The sequence below is a fragment of the Columba livia genome, chromosome 3 (genome assembly GCF_036013475.1).
Source record: "Columba livia isolate bColLiv1 breed racing homer chromosome 3, bColLiv1.pat.W.v2, whole genome shotgun sequence".
NCBI lineage: Eukaryota > Metazoa > Chordata > Aves > Columbiformes > Columbidae > Columba > Columba livia.
Window position 1 is genome coordinate 85491508 of NC_088604.1, and position 24526 is coordinate 85516033.

Consider the following 24526-nt stretch of genomic DNA (forward strand, 5'->3'; position numbering starts at 1 on the left):
ATTTTTGATATTGAAGCTTAAAGGTGCTTTATTGCTACTGAAAGCAGTGCAGTTACTAGTGGCGATGGATGTTGTCCCTGGGATGGCACATCTCTACCTGTCTGCTGTGCAGCGGGCTGGGCTCGTGTCTTTGTCTGCATGTACGGTTCTCTTAGAAAGCTAATGTCATCTCTTATAGATTTGGATTAACTTGTTGGTGTCAAGCTGTTAATTTATATTAAAAAAGGTTAACACACATCAACTGAAAGCAGATTTTAAATGAAATAAGGAACAGGAAAACTACCTTTGAGTTTTCCAGACAGGACCATTTCTAATCCTAATGGAGAAATGCTTTGTGCTGGGAGATTTGGACCTAAATGCAACTATTGCCACAAACAATACTGGTTTCATAGAACTTGCATGTGCATTTAGATGTGGGGTGTCTGTCTGATAAATCCTCATTGATTCTGTTAAAACCCTTTCTTTGGTGGACAACAGCTTGGGTTTTAAGGCTTGATTGCAATTCTGGGCATGTTTGCTTTTGAGTCACCACCTTTCTTTTTAATATTTTCAATATAGGAAAAGAAGGAAGTTCAGGAAGTGGAATTATAAGGTCCTAATAGCTTTGCTATCCAAATGGGTCTATTATCTTTCTTGGCTTTGGCTGTCTTGAGTGACATAACCTGTGGTCATGGTTATTTGGCCCTGAAATGAAAAAATCTTTGGCAAATACTTTATGAATACCATGTTGCAAAGATGTATATTGACAAGTGCGTATTTAGTAAAATTTCTCTGTAACTGTCTATTTGTGTGTAACTCTCTTAACCCAGGTTAGTTGTAGGCCAAGGCTGTTGCTGTTATATTACAAGAAGATTAGGCTACCGTATGGGTGAGATAGATTGCTCCACTTTGTAGTACATCAGATCCAGACTGTCAGAAGGCTGGAAAGCAAAGCAAAAGTCATTTAAAAAGCAGGATGGATTTTAAATAAAGTTCAGTTTTAGGTAAAAGGTCAGGCTGTAGTTCCTTTTTTATTTGTAGCAGTTCATCCGTATACAGTACTGTGCATTTTTTATGTGTAAGGTAATCTCATTTTTTAATCTACTATAACTGTTCTTTTGATTCTTGAAAATCCTTTTGGGTATTTTGCATTCCAATATCGATCCCTGTCTGTCTGACTGCTTCAGCTGGGTAATCATTTTTCTTGTTTATCCCTAATCCTTTTAATATTTCCTTCCTGCCACTGTATAACAGTACAGTATGCCTATTGTTTGCAATGTGTTTCAATGACAACTGTAACACTGTACGGTAACAGTGGCTGTATTTTAGATTTCCCAAAACCAGTTTACAATGAAAAAAAAAAAATGCAAAGCTGATCAACACATCATCAGAGTATGTATGCTGACCGTGGTGCATCATTTTACTTAGTCATACAAACCGTTCATCTTTGCAAACCGTATTCTGTTTTGAACTGCTCTGAAAAATGAAATATGAATCTAGCTACTTGAAAATGTTTCTTATTCTGAATTCTTCTTAGGGACCTAACAGACAAAATAAGTTTTATTCTCTCTCTATGTATATACATATGTGTACAGGTTAAAAAAACTTGGTTTTAAAGGAGCAGTAGAACAGTGGAAGTGTTTGGACCCGAGTCTTCAATACATCTCTCAGCCTTCTCCTTGGATGAAAATATTCTGTCCCCGTTTCTATGGTGACCAAGGAAAAGCATCTCTGGTCATATGAAATTTTGAAAAAATGATAAAAATCCCTCTGTGATAAGATTTCCAGAACAGCACAGATCTGTTTCATTTCATTTGAAAAGTGAGGAGAGGACTGTCCCACCCCCATCGGGGCTTTTTGTCTCAGTTTCTCCCATACTAGGTTATACCTCAAGATCCTTTCACTGTGCTAACCAATATTTTAACTGTTCTGCTTTTCCCATTAAATAAACTCAGCATATACTTTCTCTGCATGTCAAAGCAGAGCGTGCAAACATAATGAGGGAAAAGAGTTTCATACAAAGGTGAAAGCAGTTTTTACATCTTCTTTAGGAACCATTTTTATTTCTATACTACTTTGGTACTAGCCAAGATGGTGGTGTGTCTGTATGTTTGGTTGGGTTTTATTACAACTGCTTTACTTAAACAAAACAAACAAAAACCCCCTGAGATCTTGACTATATTCAGTGACTGTCTTAATTAAAATTAGCTCTTGCTAGTGGCAAGTTTGGGCAAGTATTATATAAACCTTTCAGGAAGGTGAAGAAGTTACTTCATCACTGACAAAGCATTGGTTGTAACATAAAGGCTTTAGTAACTTGCCATTATAACTCCACTTTCCCAAAACAACTTCATAAGAACCTAGGAAGCATAATTTTAAAAATATGTAGTAGCTTTTTATACAGAGCAACACTGTGAAAGTTCTAGCTGTTGTTTTATGACAGTCTCTTTCTAATGTTAATGACAAAAAAAAAATCCACTTCTTGATTTCTTCTTTTTTTATTCTGTCCTTTGAAGATCACTCTCTTCTTCCTCATGCACTTTATACCAAATGTACTGTGGTTTCAGTGGAAGATCAGTTTTCATTTTGTTGTGAGATGCTGCAACTTTCCTGTGTGCTTCTGAGATGAAAATGAGAAATGTTTTTGAGACATCTTAGCTTTTTAAAAGGATGATCCCTGTCTAAATATTAAAGCACCTAGCACATTGTGACTTTTTCAGTTATTACTGTTCAGTTATACATTGCAACTTAGGTGGTTTGGTTGTTCTTGGTAATTGAAGCATGTCTTCTGTCATGTGCTTAGTAATGGCAGGTTCTTTTTGCAGGTTAATTGCAAAGTGACAGCAAGTAAGCTTGATCCTTCAGACCCACGGAAAGTTTGTCTTGAAATGCAGATCTATGCAAATCTGGTACCAGTAGGAATTTATACCTAGAAACAGCGCTGTCACTGGTAAACTGAATAATTTTATATTAAATTATCTATAAAGCTGCCTTTTAGAGTGGATATGAAGTTCGTTTCCAAGGATAGGAGTTGTGTTTAGAATTCAAAATGTCAGTTTTCCTGTTTGGATTGTTTTCAATTTATTAAAAATGTTATCTTTCTGGATACATTTCTGACTTTCTTGAGAAGATTGACTGACTCAGTGTAGATAGTTTGTAAAAGCTTGATTGATCCAGACTCTTCATTTATCTATATAGAGATTCTTTGTTGGCTCAGGCTGGTGAGATGTCAGAGATAGCAGAACACTTCCAGCTTTGGCAGTGTTTGATGAAAGGCTATAGAGAGAATGTGTCCCAAAGAGAAACCTCATCAGCAAATCAACTGATAGTTTCTATTCTGTGTGCAGTCGTTTGAAATGCTGCTTTTTTGAACAAAAAGGCAACGTCTGCAGCCAACTAAGTTTTTCTTAGTGGGTTGTAGGTTATCTGTTCAGACTTAATAAATTAAAAGTTTGATGGATGCGTCCTTGACAAGTAATTGTTCTCCTTGTTAATGGTTCTTTCTTTTTTTTTTTTTTTAAAAAGAAGAGACTGAAATGTGATTAACTGTTACATGCTTTTTCCATTAGCTCTCTGATTCTGTGAAAATCAAATAGCAAACATGTATACAACTCTTCACTTGATAAATTAATTGGTGAGTTGTATAAGCAATTTCTTGCCTTGCTGAAAGGATCAACTTATTAAATGGGGCTTATCAGATGCTTCAAGGGTGGAGATAGAACAATGTCTTTTTGCAATAAATTTAATTAGTACAGTAAGTGTCATCATTACAAACTCTTAATTATAAAACCAGACATCTGCTTTAACAAATAGTTTTACTGGCTTTCTACGTACAGTTCAGGTTGTATGAAATTGTTCTTGTGAGGGAACGTACATTATGGGTTAAAAGAATGCAACACATGTATCTTCTTGCTATGTAATCTGTGTGTTCAAATCCTTTATTCATGAGTAAGCATCTGATGTAGTTGCTGTGCTAATATATTTCGTAGTAAGTCACATGGATAGTTCCTCTTTTCCTCAAATCTAATTTTTAGGTTTGATACGCTGCTTTGCAAGATGAAATGCTGTTTCTGGGCACATATAGTAATAATTTATATTCAATTTCTTATCAAAATTAAGAATTTTAACATGTTGGTTAGGAAGATCCAGATTTGTTTAATAATAGCTTAAAATAACATCTGGGAGACAGGTCAGTGTTTCATAGTGTGTGTGTGTGTGTGTATTTGGCAGAGAAGCAGTAGGTTATTGTTGTGAATTTACCTTCATCTATTTAGGAGCTGCTTTCAAATAGTCCCTGTTTGGCATATAAAAGGGGTAAAGTAGCAAAAATATCAGTGGTGAGTGATTTCATGGTTGTTTTCTGTGGAATGCAGCTTGCCATTGGTCTTCCTTTCTGTCTTTTGAGATAGCCTGTTGTTGTATTTTTAGTCATTTTGCTCTGACATGCTTTCTTATGTGTTCCTTTTGTAACAGCTGGAAGTGTTTGTAATGAAGCAAAAAATAGTTATTAAACAATTCCTCTTGTTTGAAAACAGCTGTATATAATGGAATTAAATGAGAAGAAATTCAGTTTTGATGCCTTTTTCAATCAAATAATGAAAAGGCAAACAAGTTTAGTACAAGAAAATGTAGAAATATGTCTCATATACAAACTCTCATAAACAGAGAACATGGACATGCTTGCCTTTTGCTGAGATAACAAGAAGAAAAACCTTGAAACTTTTCTTGGTGGTTGCTTGAAAGTACTGTCTTTTATTCCAGCTTGATATCAAAATGAGGAGCCCTCATCAGCTTTTACTGAAGTAAAACAGAACTCCTGCCTTCTGATATTGCAGTGAGTGCTGGGTTCAGGATGCAGTTACACAAGTGTGGGGCTATCTGACCAAAGTTTCAACTAAAATATAGTAATACTACACTGGGAGCTGCTGGATTTTTGTGTTTTCAATAAAGATTATTTTCAGAAGTATGAAGTAGGGTCTCTATGAGAAAACACTTCAAATACTGCCAATCACGTATGGTGTGAGCCATTTACTCCTTTCAACGAAGAAAAGTCATGTCTAAATCAGGAACCAAATCATGACTCAGCCTGCAGAAAGTTTCTTTGCCCTTGACTCTGCTGTGGGCTGGAGTTAGGGAAGCTGAAGGATTGTTGTCTGTTGGCTGATCGAGCCTGGGTCAATATCATTGACTTTCCTGTTGCTCAGTTGCATTTGTCTACTGGGAAGGGAATGTTTTTATCATGTACATAGTTTGAGAGTGCGGCTGACGTGGCGTGGGCGTTACCACCGTGACAGTGATCACACCTCTGACCCTCACCTTTAAAAAGCTTCCGAGAGGGCAGCGACACATTGCTGCCCACCAGGCGCTGGGAGGGGAACCAGCTTGTGAAGCGAGTGAGTGCCACCCACACTGTGCTGCAGCAGCGCATTGGTAGCTCATGCAGCAAGGTGCAGAGATTGTCACTCCTTGCTTGTTAGACCAACTCAACTATTGCCAGTGTCCCAGACTGCTGCTGACCATGGTCTCCTCCAGACAGAGAGCTTGTCACAAAAAGACTGTGGTGGCCTAGACGGAGGGCCTGCCCTGAGCCATGGCTGTTCAGGTCTCTGGCTGCAGGGAGTGCCGGAGCCTGCTGCTGCCCGGGAAGGGAGGCCAGCACTCCACCTGTGTGAGGTGTGAGCAGGTGCAAGATCTCCTCAGTGTGGTGATGAAACTTAAGAAGGAGGTTGAGAGACTGAGGACCATCAGGGAGTGTGAGAAGGATATTGACTGGTGGAGTAACTCCCTGGAGTGCCAGTCAGAAAGGCCCTAGGGAGATACCCCCCACCCTGTTGGACAGAGGAGGGAGACCCAAGACAGCCCCAGCCCTGTCACTGTCAGGCAGAGGTAGGGGACCAAAAAGATGAGGAGGGTTGGAAGCCAGTTCCAGTTTGCTGTCGCAGGCAACCCCCCTCCCTACCTGCTTTGCTTCCCCAGGTGCCCCTCTGTAATAGGTTTGAGGTCCTGAACCTTGAAGAGGTAGGTGAGGATGTGGTGCAAGGCCCACCTACAAGGTCACATAGGAAGAGGCAGTTGACTCCACACCTCAAGACTGCCTTCGATAAGAAAGAAAGAAGGGTTATTGTAGTAGGTGATTCCCTTCCAAGAGGGACAGAGGGCCCAATATGCAGAGTTGACCCTCATCGCAGGGAAGTATGTAGTCTACCTGAAGCCCAGATCAGGGACATCACCAGGACACTCCCCAGTCTGGTGCACCCAACAAACTACTACCCACTGCTGATCTTCCAGACAGATGGGGAGGAAGCTGCATCCCACAGTCTGAGGGGAATGAAGAAAGATTTCAAGGGCTTGGGACAGCTGGTGAAAGAGTCTGGGGCACAAGTGATTTTCTCTTCCCTCCTTCCATTTTCAGGTGGCAATGTGGGATGGAATAGAAGAATTCAGTCCATAAATGATTGGTTACAAGACTGGTGCTACGGACAGGGCTTTGGATTCTTTGATAACGGCTGGTTTTATAAGACAGCAGTTCAGACTGCATGGGAAAGGTTTATCTCACAGGGGCAAAAGGATGCTGGGACAGGAATTAGCAAGGGGTTGTAGCCAGGCTTGCAGCAGTGGGGCAGCACTCTAGAGTTGATGAAGACCAGGAGGCCTCCCATACTGCTAGAGTGAAATCAGTGTGCTCAGCTTGCTCCCTAAAATGCCTGTTACACCAGTGCGCACAGCATGGGGAATAAGCAGGAGGAGTTGGAAACCTGTGTTTGGTCAGGAGATTATGATCTGGTGGCAATTACAGAGACATGGTGGGACAGCACGTATGACTGGAATGTGGTCATGGATGGCTATGTCCTTCTCAGGAACGACAGGCCAGCCAGGCGAGGTGGTGCAGTTGCTCTTTCTGTGAGAGAGCAACTACAATGTACTGAGTACTGTCCAGGCACAGATGAGGAGTGAATTGAGAGTCTGTGGGTGAGAATTAAGGGGCAGTCTGGCAGGGGTGATACTGTTATGGGTGTCTATTACAGGCCACCAGATCTGGGTGAGGAAGTTGATGAGGCCTTCTACAGGCAGCTGAGAGCAGCCTCACAGTTACAGGCTCTTGTTATTGTGGGGGATTTTAATTTCCCTGGTGTTTGCTGGAAGGACTACTCAGCCAGCCAGCCACAGTCTAGGAGGTTCCTCCAGTACATTGATGATAACTTCCTGATGCAAATGTTGGAGGAGCCGACTAGGAGAGGTGCACTGCTGGATCTCATCCTCACTAACAAAGAGGGTCTGGTTGAAGCGTTAAAGGTTGAGGGCTGCCTTGGCTGCAGTGACCATGAGATGGTGGAGTTGAGGATCTTATGAGGCAGGAACAGAATACCAAGCAGAATCACAACCCTGAACTTCAGCAGGGCCACCTTTGGCCTTTTCAAACAATTGCTAGGGGAAATCCTGTGGGCAAGGGTACTTGAAGGTAAAGGGGCCCAGGATAGTTGGTTAGCATTCAGGGTCTGCTTCTACCAATCTCAAGATCGGAGCATCCCAACACATGGGAAGTCAAGGAAGAGAGCCAGGAGACCTGTGTGGTTAAACAGGGAACTGTTGGGTAAGCTCAAGTGGAAGAGAAATGTTTACAGATCATGGAAGGAAGGACTGGCCACTTGGCAAGAATATAAGGCTGTTGTCAGAGGATGTAGGAAGCAACTAGGAAAGCTAAGATCTCCTTAGAATTAAACCTTGCAGGAGGGGTCAAGGACAACAGAAAGAGCTTCTTCAAATACTTGGCAGATAAAACTATCACCAGAGGCAATGAAGGCCCACCGATAAACGAGGTGGGTGCCCTGGTGACAGAAAATACAGAGAAGGCAGAGTTACTGAATGTCTTCTTTGTCTCTGTCTACTTTGCCAGAGGTTGTCCTGAGGAGCTCCATACCCCTGAGGCCCCAGAGGAAGGCAGGACAGTGGAGGAGTCTGCCTTGGTTGATGAGGACTGGGTTAGGGAGCAGTTAAGCAACCTGGACATCCATAAATCCATGGGTCCAGATGGGATGCACCTGCGGGTGTGAGAGAGCTGGCTGAGGTCATTGCTGGACCGCTCTCCATCATCTTTGCTAAGTTGTGGGAAACAGGAGAGGTGCCCAAGGACTGGAGGAAAGCAAATGTCACTCCAGTCTTCAAAAAAGGCAAGAAGGAGGACCCAGGTAACTATAGGCTGGTCAGCCTCACCTCCATCCCTGGAAAGGGGGTGGACAACTTATCCTTGGTGCCATCTCAAGGCATATCAAGGATAAGAGGGTCATTGGGGCAGTCAGCATGGCTTCCCCAAGGGGAAGTCATGCTTAACCAACCTCATAGCCTTCTGTGAGGACATAACGAGGTGGATAGATCATGGCAGAGTGGTGAATGTGGTCTACCTTGACTTAAGTAAAGCATTTGACACAGTCTCCCACAGCATCCTTGCTACTAAAGTTGAGGAAGTGTGGTCTGGACGATCGGGTAGTGAGGTGAACTGTGAACTGGCTGAAGGAAAGAAGGCAGAGAGTCGTGGTCAATAGGGCGGAATCTAGTTGGAGGCCTGTATCTAGTAGAGTCCCTCAAGGGTCAGTACTGGGACTATTCAATATATTCATCAGTAACTTGGATGAGGGAATAGAGTGTACTATCAACAACTTTGCTGATGACACCAAGCTGGGAGGAGTGGCTGACAAGCCAGAAGGCTGTGCCGCCATCCAGCGAGACCTGGACAGGCTGGAGAGTTGGGCAGGGAAAAATTTAATGAATATAACAAGGGAAAGTGTAGAGCATTGCATCTGGGCAGGAACAACCCCACGTTCCAGTATAAGGTGAGGAATGACCTATTAGAGAGCAGCATAGGGGAATGGGACCTGGGGGTCCTGGTGGACAGGATGACCATGAGCCAGCACTGTGCACTTGTGGCCAGGAAGGCCAATGGCATCCTGGGGTGTATTAGAAGGGGGGTGTTTAGTAGGTCGAGAGAGGTTCTCCTTCCCCTCTGCTCTGCCCTGGTGAGACCACATCTGGAGTATTGTGTCCAGTTCTGGGCCCCTCAGTTCAAGAAGGACAGGGAACTGCTGGAGAGAGTCCAGTGCAGGGCAACAAAGATGATTAAGGGAGTGAAGCATCTCCCTTATGAGGAAAGGCTGAGGGAGCTGGGTCTCTTTAGCTTGGAGAGGAGACTGAGGGGTGACCTCATTCATGCTTATAAATATGTAAAGGGTGAGTGTCATGAGGATGGAGCCAGGCTCTTCTCAGTGACAGCCAATGATAGGACAAGGCACAATGGATACAAATGGGAACACAGGAGGTTCCACTTAAATATGAGAAGAAACTTCTTCTCAGTGAGGGTGACAGAACACTGGAACAGGCTGCCCAGGGAGGTTGTGGAGTCTCCTTCTCTGGAGACATTCAAAACCCGCCTGGACACATTCCTGTGTAACCTCATCTGGGTGTTCCTGCTCCGGCAGGGGGATTGGACTAGATGATCTTTCGAGGTCCCTTCCAATCCCTGACATTCTGTGATTTGGAAGCACAATATTTACACCAGTAGTAGAGGGGGCTTTGTGTCTGTTTATTTTTCAGGACTATGAAGTATGAAAGTGATAATGATACTGAATTAAAAAGAACTTAAGTTTGACTTCTAAGTATCTTCTGGCATTATGCAATGCACAAACATGTCTTCGCAATATGGTGATTGTTTGTGTTTAAACCGCTTCCTCTGCAATCAATGCTGGTTTTATTTAACAGTAGAGTCCTATTGTATTGTGTTACAGTTAATTACATTGAGCACAATACTGTAATGTGGAAAAGACTATGAAAGATAATAACTATGAAACAGTAAGTGAACATTTAGTACAAAAATACTTGTCATGGTTCTCTCTTTAAAAATTTCTCTCTCCCAGTGCTTGCAATGCTTCTTACATGCTGATAGCGATACATCCTTATTTTCTTCACATTATTACTAGGTGATGTTGTCAACCCCAACAGCAGGCTTTGCATTCGTCTTCGAAATAAGTATGCCTAGATTCCTGAATAGTCTGAATCCCAATAGTTTGGCATGTACTTCTGACAAACCTTGCGTTTCTGAAAGCTGGCTTAAGTTGGTCAAATACAGACACTTATCTTAGTATAGATATATGTATGTATGTATATGCAGTCAAATAAAAATAGTAGGTAAAGTTTTTAAAATATGTGCAATACGAAGTCTGTTCAAAAGAGAGGCTGCATGAGGATGGGATCACCTGTTAGTTATAGAAATTTAAAAAATTGCTGGATCCATAATGCTAGGGCAGATCAAGTAATGAACAGTGAATTTAAGGGTGTATTATGAGCACGAACTTCAGGGACTGCTGCTGCATAACTGTTTTATCACTTCTGTGTGTACAACTGAAAAACATACAGTGGAAAATTAAAAGTTTTTTGAAAGCTAAAGTTTTGAGCCTTTTATATCCATAAACTAAAGAATATCAATAATATACTGATGCTAGTGAGTTATCTATTATTTATACAACCTTCTGCAGTGAACCACTGTAACCAGTAATGTTCAGTCTGAACAATGTGTTTAATAAAGCAGATAACCTAACATCAGTTTGAAAAAAAATTGGTCTTACAAATATTATTTAAAGTTATATGCAAAGTACATATCCACCCTAGGCTGTTTTAAGATAGGTGGAAATAGTAAGGTTTTAAGTGTAAGAAAAGAGTTATGACACTATCTAGGATTGCGGTTTAGTTAGTAGTCTCAGTTGCTTGTTATTAAAAAATGTAAAGTACTTGTACAAGAAGGAAATACTTGTAATTTTCTTTTTATTCTGTTCTGCTATATTTGCCAACTAAAATTGAGGCAAATGTTTATATTCATGATTTACTATTGAAATTACTGATGCTAAGACCTAGATTAATATTTTTCTAAGTGCTTATGTATCTAGGCATTATATCCCTCTTAAGTTTAATGAAACTGAAGCACAGTTAGCAAATCAACCATGTGGACAAGCAATACTGCTTTGATTTTTTAGTATGACATAGAATTCTGAAGAATATACTAAAATTAAGTGTAAAAATGATCCTCTGGTAAAAAAAAAATGCTGCTATTGATATTCATTATATGTTCAGAAGCAGAATTACGCATTTGCTGTGTTGCTTTTAGTTTTAAAAAAGCAAACACAATATCCACTAACTTTAGCTCCAAAACCAGGGAGTTACTAAAATCGTGCACAAGATATCATTGATTATTTTTTTTAATCAGAGTTGCTTATATTTGATATGTCTTATTCAATCATTGAAATTATCACTAGAGATTGATTTTTTTTTTTAAATGGCAGTAGCTTAAACATCAGATTAATGAAGTTAGTGTTGTTTTTACTTGTTTCTATTATTCTGCATCTAACTTCAATGACAAGAAGCAAAGTAGTCAATTTTACAGGGTTATTAGTGACATTTGTAGGAGATCTATCTAGTTTAGAAACTTGCAGATAACCAAGGACTGGTAGAAACTCTTTATAAACTAAGGTCTTGGTTTTCTATTGATGTGGGTTTTTTTCTGGTCAGGCCTGGGAAGGCTTCCTGTCTCACCTCCAAACACTTAAATCACCATGTCCCACTGACCTAAAGATGTTGCTCTTCTGAGTGTCTGGAATCCACCTGGTTTTAAACAGCGCTCAGGTATATTGGGCAAAGTGAGATGCTCTTGGATACAAGCAAGTTTCTCACTGTTTGCATTATGTACTAAATCAGTCACAGGAGTGTTCTGATTTTTCCCAGTGTGGCTTAGTCATTGGAGGTCATGACACAACATTTTTGCCAGAATTAATATTTGTTTTTTTATCAAGAATGGAAATCTTGACTGCTTTTCCAAGTTTTGGGGGAAAGTTACCTAGTTGTCCAAAAAAAAAACCTCCTTCTATGTCTTCATTCTCTCTTTGTCTTAACTCAATGTTTGTCCAGCTTGTCATTGTTCCCACCAACTTGTTGACCTTGCTCCTCAATACTCCTTTTATTGTTGCTGTGTGCCTGTATCTAGTGCCTCAAACCTCTGGTGCCAGTAGCCAGTGCTAGTCAAACCTCTTCTCTTCTACTGTTCAAGTCACTGAAGTATGTAAGAACCACACTTTTAATGTGTATATTGGGAGTATGCACAGGAAAAATCCTCTCCTGCTTATATATGGACTCACCTATTACATTAGCTGTTGAACTTTTAACCAGCTTTTTGAGTATGTGAAGTGTCAATTCAGGTCATTCAAGTTTAATAAATCAGTCTGTTAAAATCAGCTGCTTATAATGGAAAGTCTTAGGAAACTGAAGGTGTAGGTGTGTGAACATCAGGGCTGTGCATGATATAACAAGTTGTTTCTTAATGTCATGGCCAGATGTGTAGCTTCACAGCTGTTTCTTGCAGCTGTATGGGTTCAGTAGTCATGCACACTGCACAAATTAGAATTTTTGTAAAACATTTCATAACACACCTGCCATCTTGCATATAGCAAAATTTTTTGAAGCAAATACCATAATGTTCGCTACTCAGTTCAGCAGCGGCAGTTTCCTTTTTATTGTTTTGGGGGGAGGGAGAAGAAAGGGAACTTTATCTGAGCTCATCTTTATAGCTTCAATACAGTGCTTTACTGACATTTATGGCATGCTGATTTTTTTCTCTCTCTTTCAGAAGAGAAACCTGATTGCTCCAAGGCCCGCTGTGAAGTCCAATTTTCTCCTCGCTGTCCAGAAGATTCCATCCTGATTGAAGGCTATGCTCCTCCCGGTGAATGCTGCCCCCTCCCGAGCCGCTGCGTGTGTAATCCTGCAGGCTGCTTGAGGAAGGTTTGCCAGCCTGGCTATTTGAATATATTGGTCTCTAAGGCATCAGGAAAGCCAGGGGAATGCTGTGATCTCTATGAATGTAAACCAGGTAAAAGTGGACACTATTTTTTTTTCTTGTTATTCAAGATTTTCTAACTGTCTGATACACACAATAATCTATGTTTTTGCATCTAATAAAGCCTATATAGCCTCTAAATTCTTCTGATTCTTCTTCAAATTTCAAAAGGTTATATATGGGCAATAGTATTAAAAAAAAAAAAAAAAAAGAAGAAGAAACATTACGATAAATTTTACTTTTTTTTTTCTTCAGACATTATTTAATCTTAGCAATGAAGGAAAAGTAGCCTAGTGAGAATATTGCATTTCTGTAGATGCTACTAGTGAAAGTGACGTACTTTATCTACTAATTAGGTTATGCAAAGGGTTTTCATAGTGGGAGTATATTGTGTATGGACAGGGAATTAAGGTTCCTGTCTTCAGATTTCTCTAGATTACAAAGTGATGACCCTTAAACTGGAGGGCAAAAGGATTATGGAGGAGCATAGTGAAAGGCTTTACAACTTTTTCAGTATTTACCCATTTGCAATTTCATGAGAATACAAATAACATTTTCTTATGATTTACTATTTCAGTGAAGTGAAAGATGTAATTCACTCTTTTTTTTGAACTAGGCTTCGGTAAAGATGAATAATAGAAATAGAAGGATGAAAGCATGCATATAAAATTGTATAATCCAAAATCCTGTATGCAAACAGTTCGAGTGTGCTTAAGCTCTGCCTTTCCTGTGCTTGTTTAACGTTTTCTCAAATCTTCCACAGAAGACTGTACAGTCTTTGTGTCTTCTAGCGCTTCTCCATGTTTTTCCTAATATCCAATGCAAATCTGCCTGTGTGGAAATTTAAGCAAACTTTTTTGTTCTCTGTCTTGAGTAGCTGGTGAACAAGTCCTTATAATAATTTTTACTCTGGAACATTTTGTCAACCTTAGTCTTCTTTCATTTAGAACTAACTGTAATTTCTTATAGTGTAGTTTCCTTGGACTCCTTCCTTATGTTGCACCTTTGTAAGTTCTCTCAAGTTTACTCACATCTTTAAAATGCGGTATCCAAAAACAGACTACTATTTTGGGTGGGTCTTCATCAGCACTAAATACTGTAGAATAACTACTTTCTGTCTTCATACAAAATTCTAAATAAGAGCTGACTCTTTTGCAGGAGTTATATTTAATTTGTGAAATGCTGTGATCCCAAGATCTTTCTGTAGCTACTGCTACTGAACCACTATATTTGTACATTTTAATTCTTCCTATATATACTTCATGTATCCTTTACTGATTTTTTTTTCATGCTGACTTCAGATTATTTCATTATTTCCCAAAATAAATGTTAGCTCTGATCTTGGCCTCCTGCCTGTTATTTGCATTCCCATCTTGTAGTCTGCAAATAACTCAGTCTAAACTTCACGTTGTAGGTTACTTGTTGAAGGTTGTTTTCAGCTTATAAATGTTACAGAATCTTCAGATTGAATATGTGATTATTATTGCATTAATGGATTTATGTAACTATGTGTATATTGTTTTCTGAAGTAGTTTGTTGTTGTAGGGAGTTAAGAGGTGAAGGTACATGGGAATAGAAGAATGAAGATGCATGTTAGGAAGGTAGAAGAGCAGAAGCTTTGGAAAGATTGGAAGGAGACTAATGGAGTTCAGGGGAAGTGGAGGGCTTTGCAATGGGGGTTAGAAATTGAGAGGCCAAGGGAAAGCAGACAGTTCTCACCTGCCTTAGGAGATGAAGGTTATGTTTCTTAGGCAGTGGCTAAGCAGCTGAGGAGTGGAGGTGGGTGCTTTTGTGCATCTCCACAGTGATAGGTGATGAAAGATGTAATGACTAAAGCACAAACTGCAGAATAAGGGGGGCCCCTACTTGTTGCAGTGCCTTGGCTTCAGGGGAAGAAAAGTGAATGGTATTAATATGGAGCTATTAGTCACTACATAGCCTGATTTTTGCCAAGTTAGGCTTCAGTGCTGTCCAAGTTGACTTTTAGAACCTTCAGTCTAGATGTTTCTTTCATTTGCTGTTTGACATGGTAGGAAGATCACAAGCCAACACAAGACTGAAAGACAGGGAAAGGAGCAGGTGAATGTTCACAGATCTTAACAGACTCCAAATTACTTAACACAGAGGGCCTTTTTTTAATGGCAATTCTTTGCAATTCTGAACTTGTATTTCTGAACCTTGTTTTCATAGAGTATAAACTGTACTTGTATAGACAACATAATTGGTACTCTGTATCAAAAATATTATAGACTAAGCAAATAATGCTATTTCTTTTTAATGTGTTTTTGTTTTTTTGGTTTTTTTTTTGTAGAAAGTTTAGGGATTCTATTTTTAAATTTGCAAGTCAGCATGAACCTTGCTTTTTTTCCCATCTAAGCTGTTCTGTTATGTTCACCACTGTCTGTGGTTTTAAAGGAATTTCTTTAAGAATAGGCAGTGGAATATCTTGTTTTATTAGGATTATATATTCATAGGCTTACAGAATAATTTAGGTTGGAAAACTAGATGACTTTGGAGGTAACCTAGTCCATCCTATCTCTCTTGCACTTCTTTATGCCATTTATTCTCTAAGTGCATAAACATGTACTACTGTATATATAGTAGAATATAACTGGTTTCATGTATGTGTGAACCCTGTGTGAATTATCTATGTGGATGTATTGAAATAGTGGTCAGAGAGTAAAGTCAGATAATGCTTTTTACATGGCAGGAATATTTAGCCCATGGCAAGTCTGGTAGTAAACCTTGTCTCTTCAGAGTGTGACTTGGTATCTTGAAGAACTGTAGGAAAGAAGTGTTGGAGCGAACTGAACTAGATGTGCTCTATGTTTTCTCTGGTTTTTGATGTCATGTTGCTGAAAAAAAATGAAAAAGGAACAGTATAAGGCTTGGTAGATAAGTGTTCATGCTGTTTCATATGGGTCTGATGTCACTAGTTGCACTGAATAATGTCAGCATGTCTTTGGATTTTACATGTCAAACAGAGAAAACTGTTTTCCATACTTTGCCAGAGACCTAAAAGCTTTAATCCTGTGAGTGATGCTACCAGAGTGTTCTTCTTACACCTCTGTGTCTGCTTAACCAGCTTCATATAGGTTTTGCACCAGTAAGGGCTTTCTGGTGAAAACGAATTGGCATAATCTTGGAGGACTGCTTCCTATGATAGCAGTGCTGTCTTATTCCAATATCAAGTGTTTGTGCAATTAAAGCATAAATTGTGTTTATTTCTGTTCCCTAAATAAGATGTCACTGCTCTCCAGTTTACAGTGACATTTGAGTTTGGAGTCTTCTCCTGAGAACTGCATATGTTCAAATACTGTCATTGGCAACTGAGTTACTAAAAGGAAAATAGGAAGTGTTTCCTTAGCACTAAATGATAGAATAAAAATAAAACCTTTGAGATCCACTTTCTCTTCAACCTCTTTTACTTTAGGAATACAATGATTAAAGGCATTGGCATTCAGTTAAAATGAACAGTGAAGAAACTTAGTAGCATAGTCATAGCAGTCTATTAACCTCTATATTAATTTGTCCTAAATGTTCCTGTCTGTTGCTCCACCAAGCATCTCACCTTTTTTGATAATTTCTGGTTTTGTTGTATATGGTGAGGTGGGGAGTGTCATCTCATAGTTTCTGACATCCTTCGGTATTAGGAATTAGGAAATGTCTGTCATGCTAGAGAGAACCTCTGTTGAAAAGACTGCTGAGTTCTCTTCTTCTAGCAGCCTTCCTGGCAGAGCTTTTATTCACCTTCTCCAGCATCCCTGCATGGCCTGAAAACTGCTCTTAATGAAATGGAGGTGGTTGTTTTGTTTTTGGTTTTGTGTTTACTTTTTTTTTTTTTTTAATCTGGTTCAAAACCTTGGTTTAAACACAACTGTAAAGAGACTGTTGTTGTTTGGCTTATTTCTTTGGGGAATTCTGTGCAGTCAGAGCTTGGTGGGAAGTCTGAGATCAGCAGCAAAATGTAGTAAGTAGTGTATAACGATGCACAGAGAAGTAGCTTGTGCTCCACCCTGGTACGGCTTCAGTGTTGAAAATCAGGTCTGGAATTTTTACAGTTTTGCACTATGGACAGGGGTCAGCAAAATCAACTTTTTATACATAGCTGAGAGAAACAGAATAAAAAAAATATGTATATCATTCTCTGTTTACAGAAATAGTACATGTGGTGTTTTATTGGATGCTTTGTTAGAAGCTGATGTTGAGAGGACTTGAAATTGGTAGTTCCTTAGCTCAATAGAACTGTCCAAATTGTATTGGTCACGTTGAGCCATACTGACCAGCTCATGATTCTCAATATCTGTTGTGATAATGGCGGAACTCGATGTGTATTTCTTACAGAAGAGCTGTTTCAAATGTTATTTGTTAATGAAATGAAATATAACTCTAGGGTTTTTTGAAGTGAAATACCATAAAATTAAGTGTTCCTGTCTTAAAGGCAAATAGGTATGTTTGTGTATTTACTAAGAGATACAAAAGTTAATTTGATAATTGCCATTGTCAAGATGAGAAACTACAATCTTTCCATTTAAATTTACTAACTTTCTGCATTGCTCCACCAAATGGACTTGAATTAAATTTGTGAATTTCTCCTTGAGAACTTCTTGAATTTTCAGGTTGCTCTGATTTAGCAGATAAACCCATGTCCCAAATAATTGGGAAAAAGGCATATTCTGAATATCACTTGTACAGAGGATACCCATGTACTTTGAAAGCTAATGGTCTTGAGGATAAATCTACTGGTCTTAACCTTGATGAGCTGCAAGCTGGTTTCATTGAACTTATACTTTCATTTAAATACTTACCATATACTAAATAGGTGTAATGCTGAGACTGGTGTCTCATTATGACCGATTTAATTATTATTGCTGTGTTCCTCTGAGTATCAAGCCTGAAAAATGTGGGACTAGATGACAGAAAATAGGGCTGGGAAAGGTCTTGGCTCTTGCACGAAGTGTGGTGTAGCATTGCCAGGCGGCTTTAGCACCGCAGAAGCCATCTGCAATAGTGTCAATACTGATGTAATCAGGGATATCATACTGTGTAATTTTCCGTCTGATAACATTCTGTTCATCGCTCCTACTCAGTCACAGTAGGTAGCTTATCTCTTTAAAGAAGGAACCATGTTTATTCTGTACTTTCTTAGTATAATTATGATAAGGAATAGCAAATAGATAATGCCTAAGCTGGTATTGTTTGTTAACATGGGAGATTTAGGACCAGATAAGATAAAGATGTTTTTCAGCTTTCCTGAGTATGACTCATAGGATTAAATGTATATTCAGCCTGATTTTTTTTTTTCTTTTTCCTTTGGCATATTTAAGCATTTGTTGCTTTCTAAGAGGTGTCAATCAGTCTTACTAGTTATGTGGAATTTTTCATCGTGTTAATGCAGATTGGTAAATTGCATTTCTTTTTCACCACATATAAATACCTAAAAGATGCAACAGAATGGACTGATTCTTAAAAATGTAAATCACATGTGCAGGCATAAATCTTTAATGTATTATTTTTTTTTATTATTTTCTGTAACCCAAGTATTTTACTTTTTAAAGAGACTTTAATCAGGAAAAAAAAAAAAAAAAAAAAAGAAATGAATTGTTAACTTTTAAAAGCCATGAGGAAAATATATTCTCAGTAACCTAGTATGTTTGTAGTAACTAATATTATTCACAGCTGTAATGATTGATAAGGTTTCCTGTCTAACTTTTATAGTATTTTTTTATTAACTAGTGTTAGTTCAGTTGCTTCCCGAGTCAATAATTTTTAAAAGTCAATCTTAAATACAATGAAAGTATTTTTGTAGTGTTACCTAACAAGTATCCATTCATTAGGCAATTCTTCTGACTTAAATTAACAGACCGATGCATAGCTGATTGCTTATGATGAAGTATTTTGCTAAAAGCTTCTAAAATGTGAGTAAAAGGAGTTTTCTTCTCCCCTTCCTTCTTAGTGTTCAGTGTGGATTGCAGCACAGTCGAATGTCCTCCTGTTCAACAAGTTGTTTGCCCCCTGGATAGCTATGAAACCCAAGTCAGGCTGACGGCTGATGGCTGCTGTACCCTGCCCACAAGGTTGGTGTCTTGATAGCTGAGTATTGTTAACTTGTTCTCTACAATTCAAGTACTATAAACACAAAATAATAATGCATACTCCTATGGCAATGAATGTTAATACAGAATAAAAGACATACGAAGTAGGTTAAAGGTCTATCAGACTGTTAGAAGTTCCAAGAAATTGTTTTGAAGCAGAAGAAAATTCTTCTTGTTGCAAAGGCATGGAGCTGATTTTTGCTAAAATTGAGAGGGTTGTGCTTTTAGATTGATGTGGGTTTTTTTCAATGTATTCAATTAGTTTTATAAAAGTAAATTATTCTAATAAAACTTTTGAGGGTCTTTGATGGTAAGGAATTAAATGGTGGTGATTAAAAAAATATGCCAGAGAAAGTCTCACCTGGTTAAAGAGAAAATGTTATTTTGGGTGTGTGGAAGACCGCTATAAGAAGCTGGAAGATGGTGGCTATCTGAAACTGTAGGGAAACAGAAGCTTCAAGTACTTGCTTCTGTTTTACTTCTGTTGTTACCGAAGTAGGTATACTTTATTACAATTCAGAAAAATAAGACCATTTGGAGATGATTTTGTTACAAAATTCCGCACTACTGTTTCAGCTTCTTTTTTTACAGCAGACTTCCCAAAACCTGATTCAGCAATATGCATAATAAATATGAATTCACACAAAAAGTACCATTAATGAAAACATTTTACGCACCATACAACTTTGTCATATTCTCAACCCCTTGTGAGATTGTAAAGGAGTGATAAACTTGCAAAGAATTCAGGAAGCAGAAGATGGCAAATGTTGGGTAATGAAACAGGGATCTTCCCTGTTGGGTGCCCTTTGGGTACGCATCTAATATGGTGACTTCTTTGAAACTGTTGTTTCCGTGAAATATGAGGAACTCTTATTGCATGGAGAGTTAAAAAAATGTATCTATTAAAAGAAATAAAAGTAAGGCAGGAAAACAGACATGAAGAATTTAATACAATCCTGTCTATTAAAATTTGAAAATATATATTTCGAAACTTGACACATTTTATTTGTAATTGTAGAATACACATAGTAGTCTGCTACTTCAAAAAATGCTTGTTATTCTTATTCAGTGAATGCTACAAATGTTCTTTCATTGAGAGTTTGTTGGGTTTTTTTGTTGTTTTTATTTGGTTTGGGGTATTTGGGTTCTTTTTGTTATTTTTCGCTAAATTTTGGAACAGAACATGGTATGGGTTCTAAGTATCTTGTCTTTATTCTGTAACATATTCTTATTAACCTTCCTAGGAATTACGAATATTTCATATTAGTTGAGAGCTGACCGGGCTAGCTGGGATGACATAGTAATCTGTAGATTTTCACTAGTCATTGTACTGGCTTTGCTGCCAGTACAGTTCCTCATGTTCAAGACAAATAGAACAGGATACTACTAAGGAATTAATTTGGAAAGGTAGATTATAAAGTCAAGAAGCAATCTCAGATTAAAATTTCATGAGTTTCTAGTTTAGATTAACACTTGGAAAGCTTAACACAATTGAAAACTTAGATTAATGGTAGATTTTTACTTCCAAATTTGTTTCAACTTGCAGGATTAAAAAGTGATGTATAGGCCAAATTATTTTTTCTTTCCCAGAAGTAAAATTGTGTACTGTTTTTCTGCAGTCTAACATAAGTTGTGGTTTGATTTTTCTGTTGCTTGCATGGAGGGAATAAATAATATCTACTTTATTCTTTGTCTATGATAACTTCAGTGTTCCCTCTATCAGGGAACAAAGAGTATCAAGAAAATAAAACTTCTTTTACTTCAGAAAAATGACCAGTTACAAATATTTTCTATTTCTAGCACACACATGGGAACAGATCTTAAATAAAACACCTAGAGCACACATATCCTTGAAAGAATTTTTTTCTTTCTTTGATAATGTTTAAAAATATAACCAGTTGTTTTGCTGTGTGTTAGCTGCACTGAAATGTCTGAAGCTTATTTGTACACGTGTGTGGTACTTCAGTGACAAAAACAGTATTCTCATATCCTGCACACAAAGACCCTGATGGTACAAGCAGGCTTGAAGTGTGGGAATGATAAGGTAATTGTAAATTTCACCGAGGCCTCTCCGAAATCAGGTTGCTCTGTGCTACTGGGATCGGAGTTTAGCAAGGGATCAGAACTGGGATAGTTGAGTTCTTGCCTCCTGGAGTCTTACGATCAGATCTGAGGGGTTTTTGTGTTAATCTTTGTCCTCCTTGATGTGTAAAACTGGGAAAAAAAAAAACAAAACACATAATTAGCATAACCCAGTCTGAGTCTGCAGACAGGCTGAAACAATTATAGGTGTCTTTTACCCCGCCATTAATTTTTAATTTTGTGGCTCAGTCTGTGTTGTGGTATATAGTTACTATGTGGGTTGCTGGATTTTTGGATTGCCTTAATTCAACCAAAGCAATAATGCAGGTTTTAATAAAGTAGGTGAGAAAAGAAGAAAAGCTGAATCTGGCAGCAGTAAGATTGTAGAGCTACTTGATGTGCGCCTGCTAGAAATGTCTTTAATTATTTAAATTTTAATATACTGCTGTGCTTCTTAAGGAGGACAGTGCCATGGTCATCATTCAGGTGCTGTAGGTAAAGATATCATGTGAAGGAAGCAATAGAGGAACACAGACATGAGGATAATCAGAAAATAAAGTTTGTATTACGGTTAGAGGGAAGAGAAGTATATCTCTGAAAAGAGTGAGAGTAGAAAGGGAAACTAAGTTTAGTTACTTGGAACATGAAAGTCAAACCATTTGGATGCAGGTTCAGTGTTTCCTTAGACTTTGGAGCTTTATATTTGAAGCCAAGGTCTCTGTCACACATGAAACTTGTATTTCAAAACTGTAGAAAAAGTCAAATAAAGTGTAGATTTATGAATTAATGACCCTGCACTGGGAAAGGGGGATATTTTTCCTTAATTTTGGAATTTCTTACTAAACTCATGGTGAAATATTAACATTGCATTGACTGTGATTCGGTTTAGAATCGCCTAAATCCATGTCACATATCTTCCTAATCATTAGAACTAAGTTCAAAAGAAGTGGCAGTGTATGTTTTAATATATATTTGAAAATAATTTATTAAAAGCAGAGAGAAGGTGTTTCATGATGTCATAGACTTTAGACTTCATGAAACTATTTTTGTTACAATTGTGGACTTTTCCAAGAAATTATTATACAGTTAATAGTTTCATTTACTGCCACTAAAATCAAGGTTTAACACCAGCAGAACCAGAGGGGCATCTAGGAGAGTGTCGTGACTGAGGCTGGATGGCAGTGTCACTGACTGAGCTAAGTAGCCGACAACTTCACAGACAGCAGGAGCACATTTCAGTTCTGTCTCACATCTTGTTCTTGGCTGGTTTCTTGTGTATAAGATGCTAGGAAAACATATCAGTAGGTCTGGTGTTAAGTTGGCTTTCTTTCTTTTTTTTTATTATGAGTGAGCTCTTGAATATTGAAAACTCCTCTAGCAATGCTGAGGAAAAATGGTAATAGTAAACAAACATCTGATACTTTAAGTTCTTCTGCCTTCTTTCAGAGGTTCCATTTAGTTTCGCACTGATTTCTAATGCAGTGCTGCAACCAGAACAGCCTGCTGATTCAGCATTGATATAAAAATACCAGTCTCAGACTGTCCTGAGACACCTTGAATTTCCAGCTGTTATGTTAGGAAAGCTAAATGATATGTGTCTCTCTCTTATCTTGGTAAAGGTGCTCTCTTCTCCAAGGAGCTTCCAGAATAAAAATGTATTAGAGCTCTTACAGAGAACATGTTATCACAGTTTTGTTAATGTAAGTTTGTCATCTGGTACAAAGTTAAATTAAGAGACAATTAATATGAAGGGTACAGAATCCAGTATCTTCAGATGCTTCAAATTTTTCTTCTGTGAATAAATTTTCTTCCAATTTTCAGATCCCTTTGAGAATTTAGTTGTAAGTGTGAAAATCTTTATCAATTATTTTAGATTTTTTTTACCTATGAAGAATGGAATGTAACAGCAGTGATTAGTGCTTTTTTATCTTTATTGCTCGCATGGTTGTATACATTTTTCATCGGATTATTTACAGTGGAGTAAATGGCACGTTTGGAAAACTTTGCACCAAAATACTTTTGGACTATTTTTTTTTCTTTCTGACTGCTCTCTTTATTAGAATTATTTGGAAATTTATTCTTTACTAGGTCTCCGATTCTTGCTCTAATATTATCCCACTGCTTCTGTGCCTTTTTCCATTCTATAATCTAAGTATAGTCTTTTCCTTTGTGCCAGGTTCCATTCTCCCTGCTGTTGCCTGTTATACATCTGGTAACTTCAAGATTCTTTCAGTGCTCTTTTATCTTGGAGATTTTCCCCCCCAATCCACGTCTACCCCCCATCTCTGGCTATTTTTGGTCAGTTTTTTAATAAAAACAGATAAACCAAAACAACTCTAGAGAACTAAAAAGGTGTTAGTCTGTGCCAATATTAAAAGCAACAAAAGTGAGAAATTAAAGTCTGTTTAGCTTGATATCAGTTCTGAGAAAAACAGCAGGAAAAGTGTTAGAGGATTGAATTGAGGATTAAAGGATGTAAATATAGCTAAAAGCAACCGATGTTGCTTTGACAGAGACAGTTTTATGAAGCTTGATTTTTGTCTTTTGAATATACTAAGCTTGCCTTAAAAATCCAGCCATCACAGTGCCTTCCTTCTCAATTTCTGTCTTCTGTAGTCACCAGTCCTTTTCCTTTTACTGCATTCTGGCTAACGAAAATTAAAAATTAATATTGCCTCACAGGGTTTGCTTTATCAAATGGACATGTATCCTCTTCTCCAAACTACTTAACGTTGAAGAAGTATATTACCCACACCCATCCTCCCCCAGATTTTGAAAGTGAAACAGTCCCGATTAGTCAATGTAATTGTCCTTTGCCTCCTGAGATGAACTCTTGCAGCGTGCACGTGCTGGCTTGAACATCTTGCTCATATATATGCTGATATATAATAATATCCTTCTGAGAGGAGCAAAGCATCTAGAAGTATGTTCACTAAATCTGGAGAATAAGTTTGCTGAACATACTTTTTAAAAAAAGCTTATGCCATAAGCCTGAATATGTTCTAGACTTTCTAGAAAAAGTTCAGAAATAATTTATATGCTTATCCATCAAAATCTCTAGTACTTTGTTTTCTGTCTGACTCTTAGCTTGGAAAAAGAGGTTTTGAGGTTGTTGTGGTGGGGGGAGGAGTGGAAAAAAATTAAGGCATAAGGGAAGCAGAAATCAAGTTACAGAGACAGAAGCTTTAAGAGCAGTGAACTGCTTAATAAATCTAAATGAAACAGGAATACAAGTCACAATGACTATTTCATATGTCAGAAAAATGAAGAAGAGCTTTTTACAGATAAAATCTTGCAAGATGGGAGCGCGAAACACTTGGGCTGAAGGACTGAGCAAATGAAGACGCTTTGAATCAGACCATTTCACTGTCACTTAGTTACAGATAGCTGGATAGAGTTGCAAATGCAAAACTCTCAATTGGCTTGAGTAGCGTGGATAAGTAGTATTATAGGTTTATTGTTTAGAAGAAGACCTCTGAAAAAGTTTCTTAAATGAATT

The 24526-nt window shown here is 38.2% G+C and overlaps 1 protein-coding gene across 3 annotated transcripts in view; it reads left to right on the forward strand.

The window, feature by feature from the left end:
• Nucleotides 1-24526, forward strand: part of CRIM1 (cysteine rich transmembrane BMP regulator 1) — a 186717-nt gene that overhangs the window by 77232 nt on the left and 84959 nt on the right. The window contains exons 3-4 of one of the 3 annotated variants that reach the window (XM_065057961.1): nt 12641-12883; nt 18807-18927. The exons of 1 other annotated variant lie outside the window; for it this stretch is intronic. In XM_065057961.1, coding sequence (XP_064914033.1) covers nt 12641-12883; nt 18807-18927 — 364 coding nt within the window. The remainder of the gene's footprint in view (nt 1-12640; nt 12884-18806; nt 18928-24526) is intronic. One more of the 3 variants, XM_065057962.1, reaches the window with a different exon arrangement.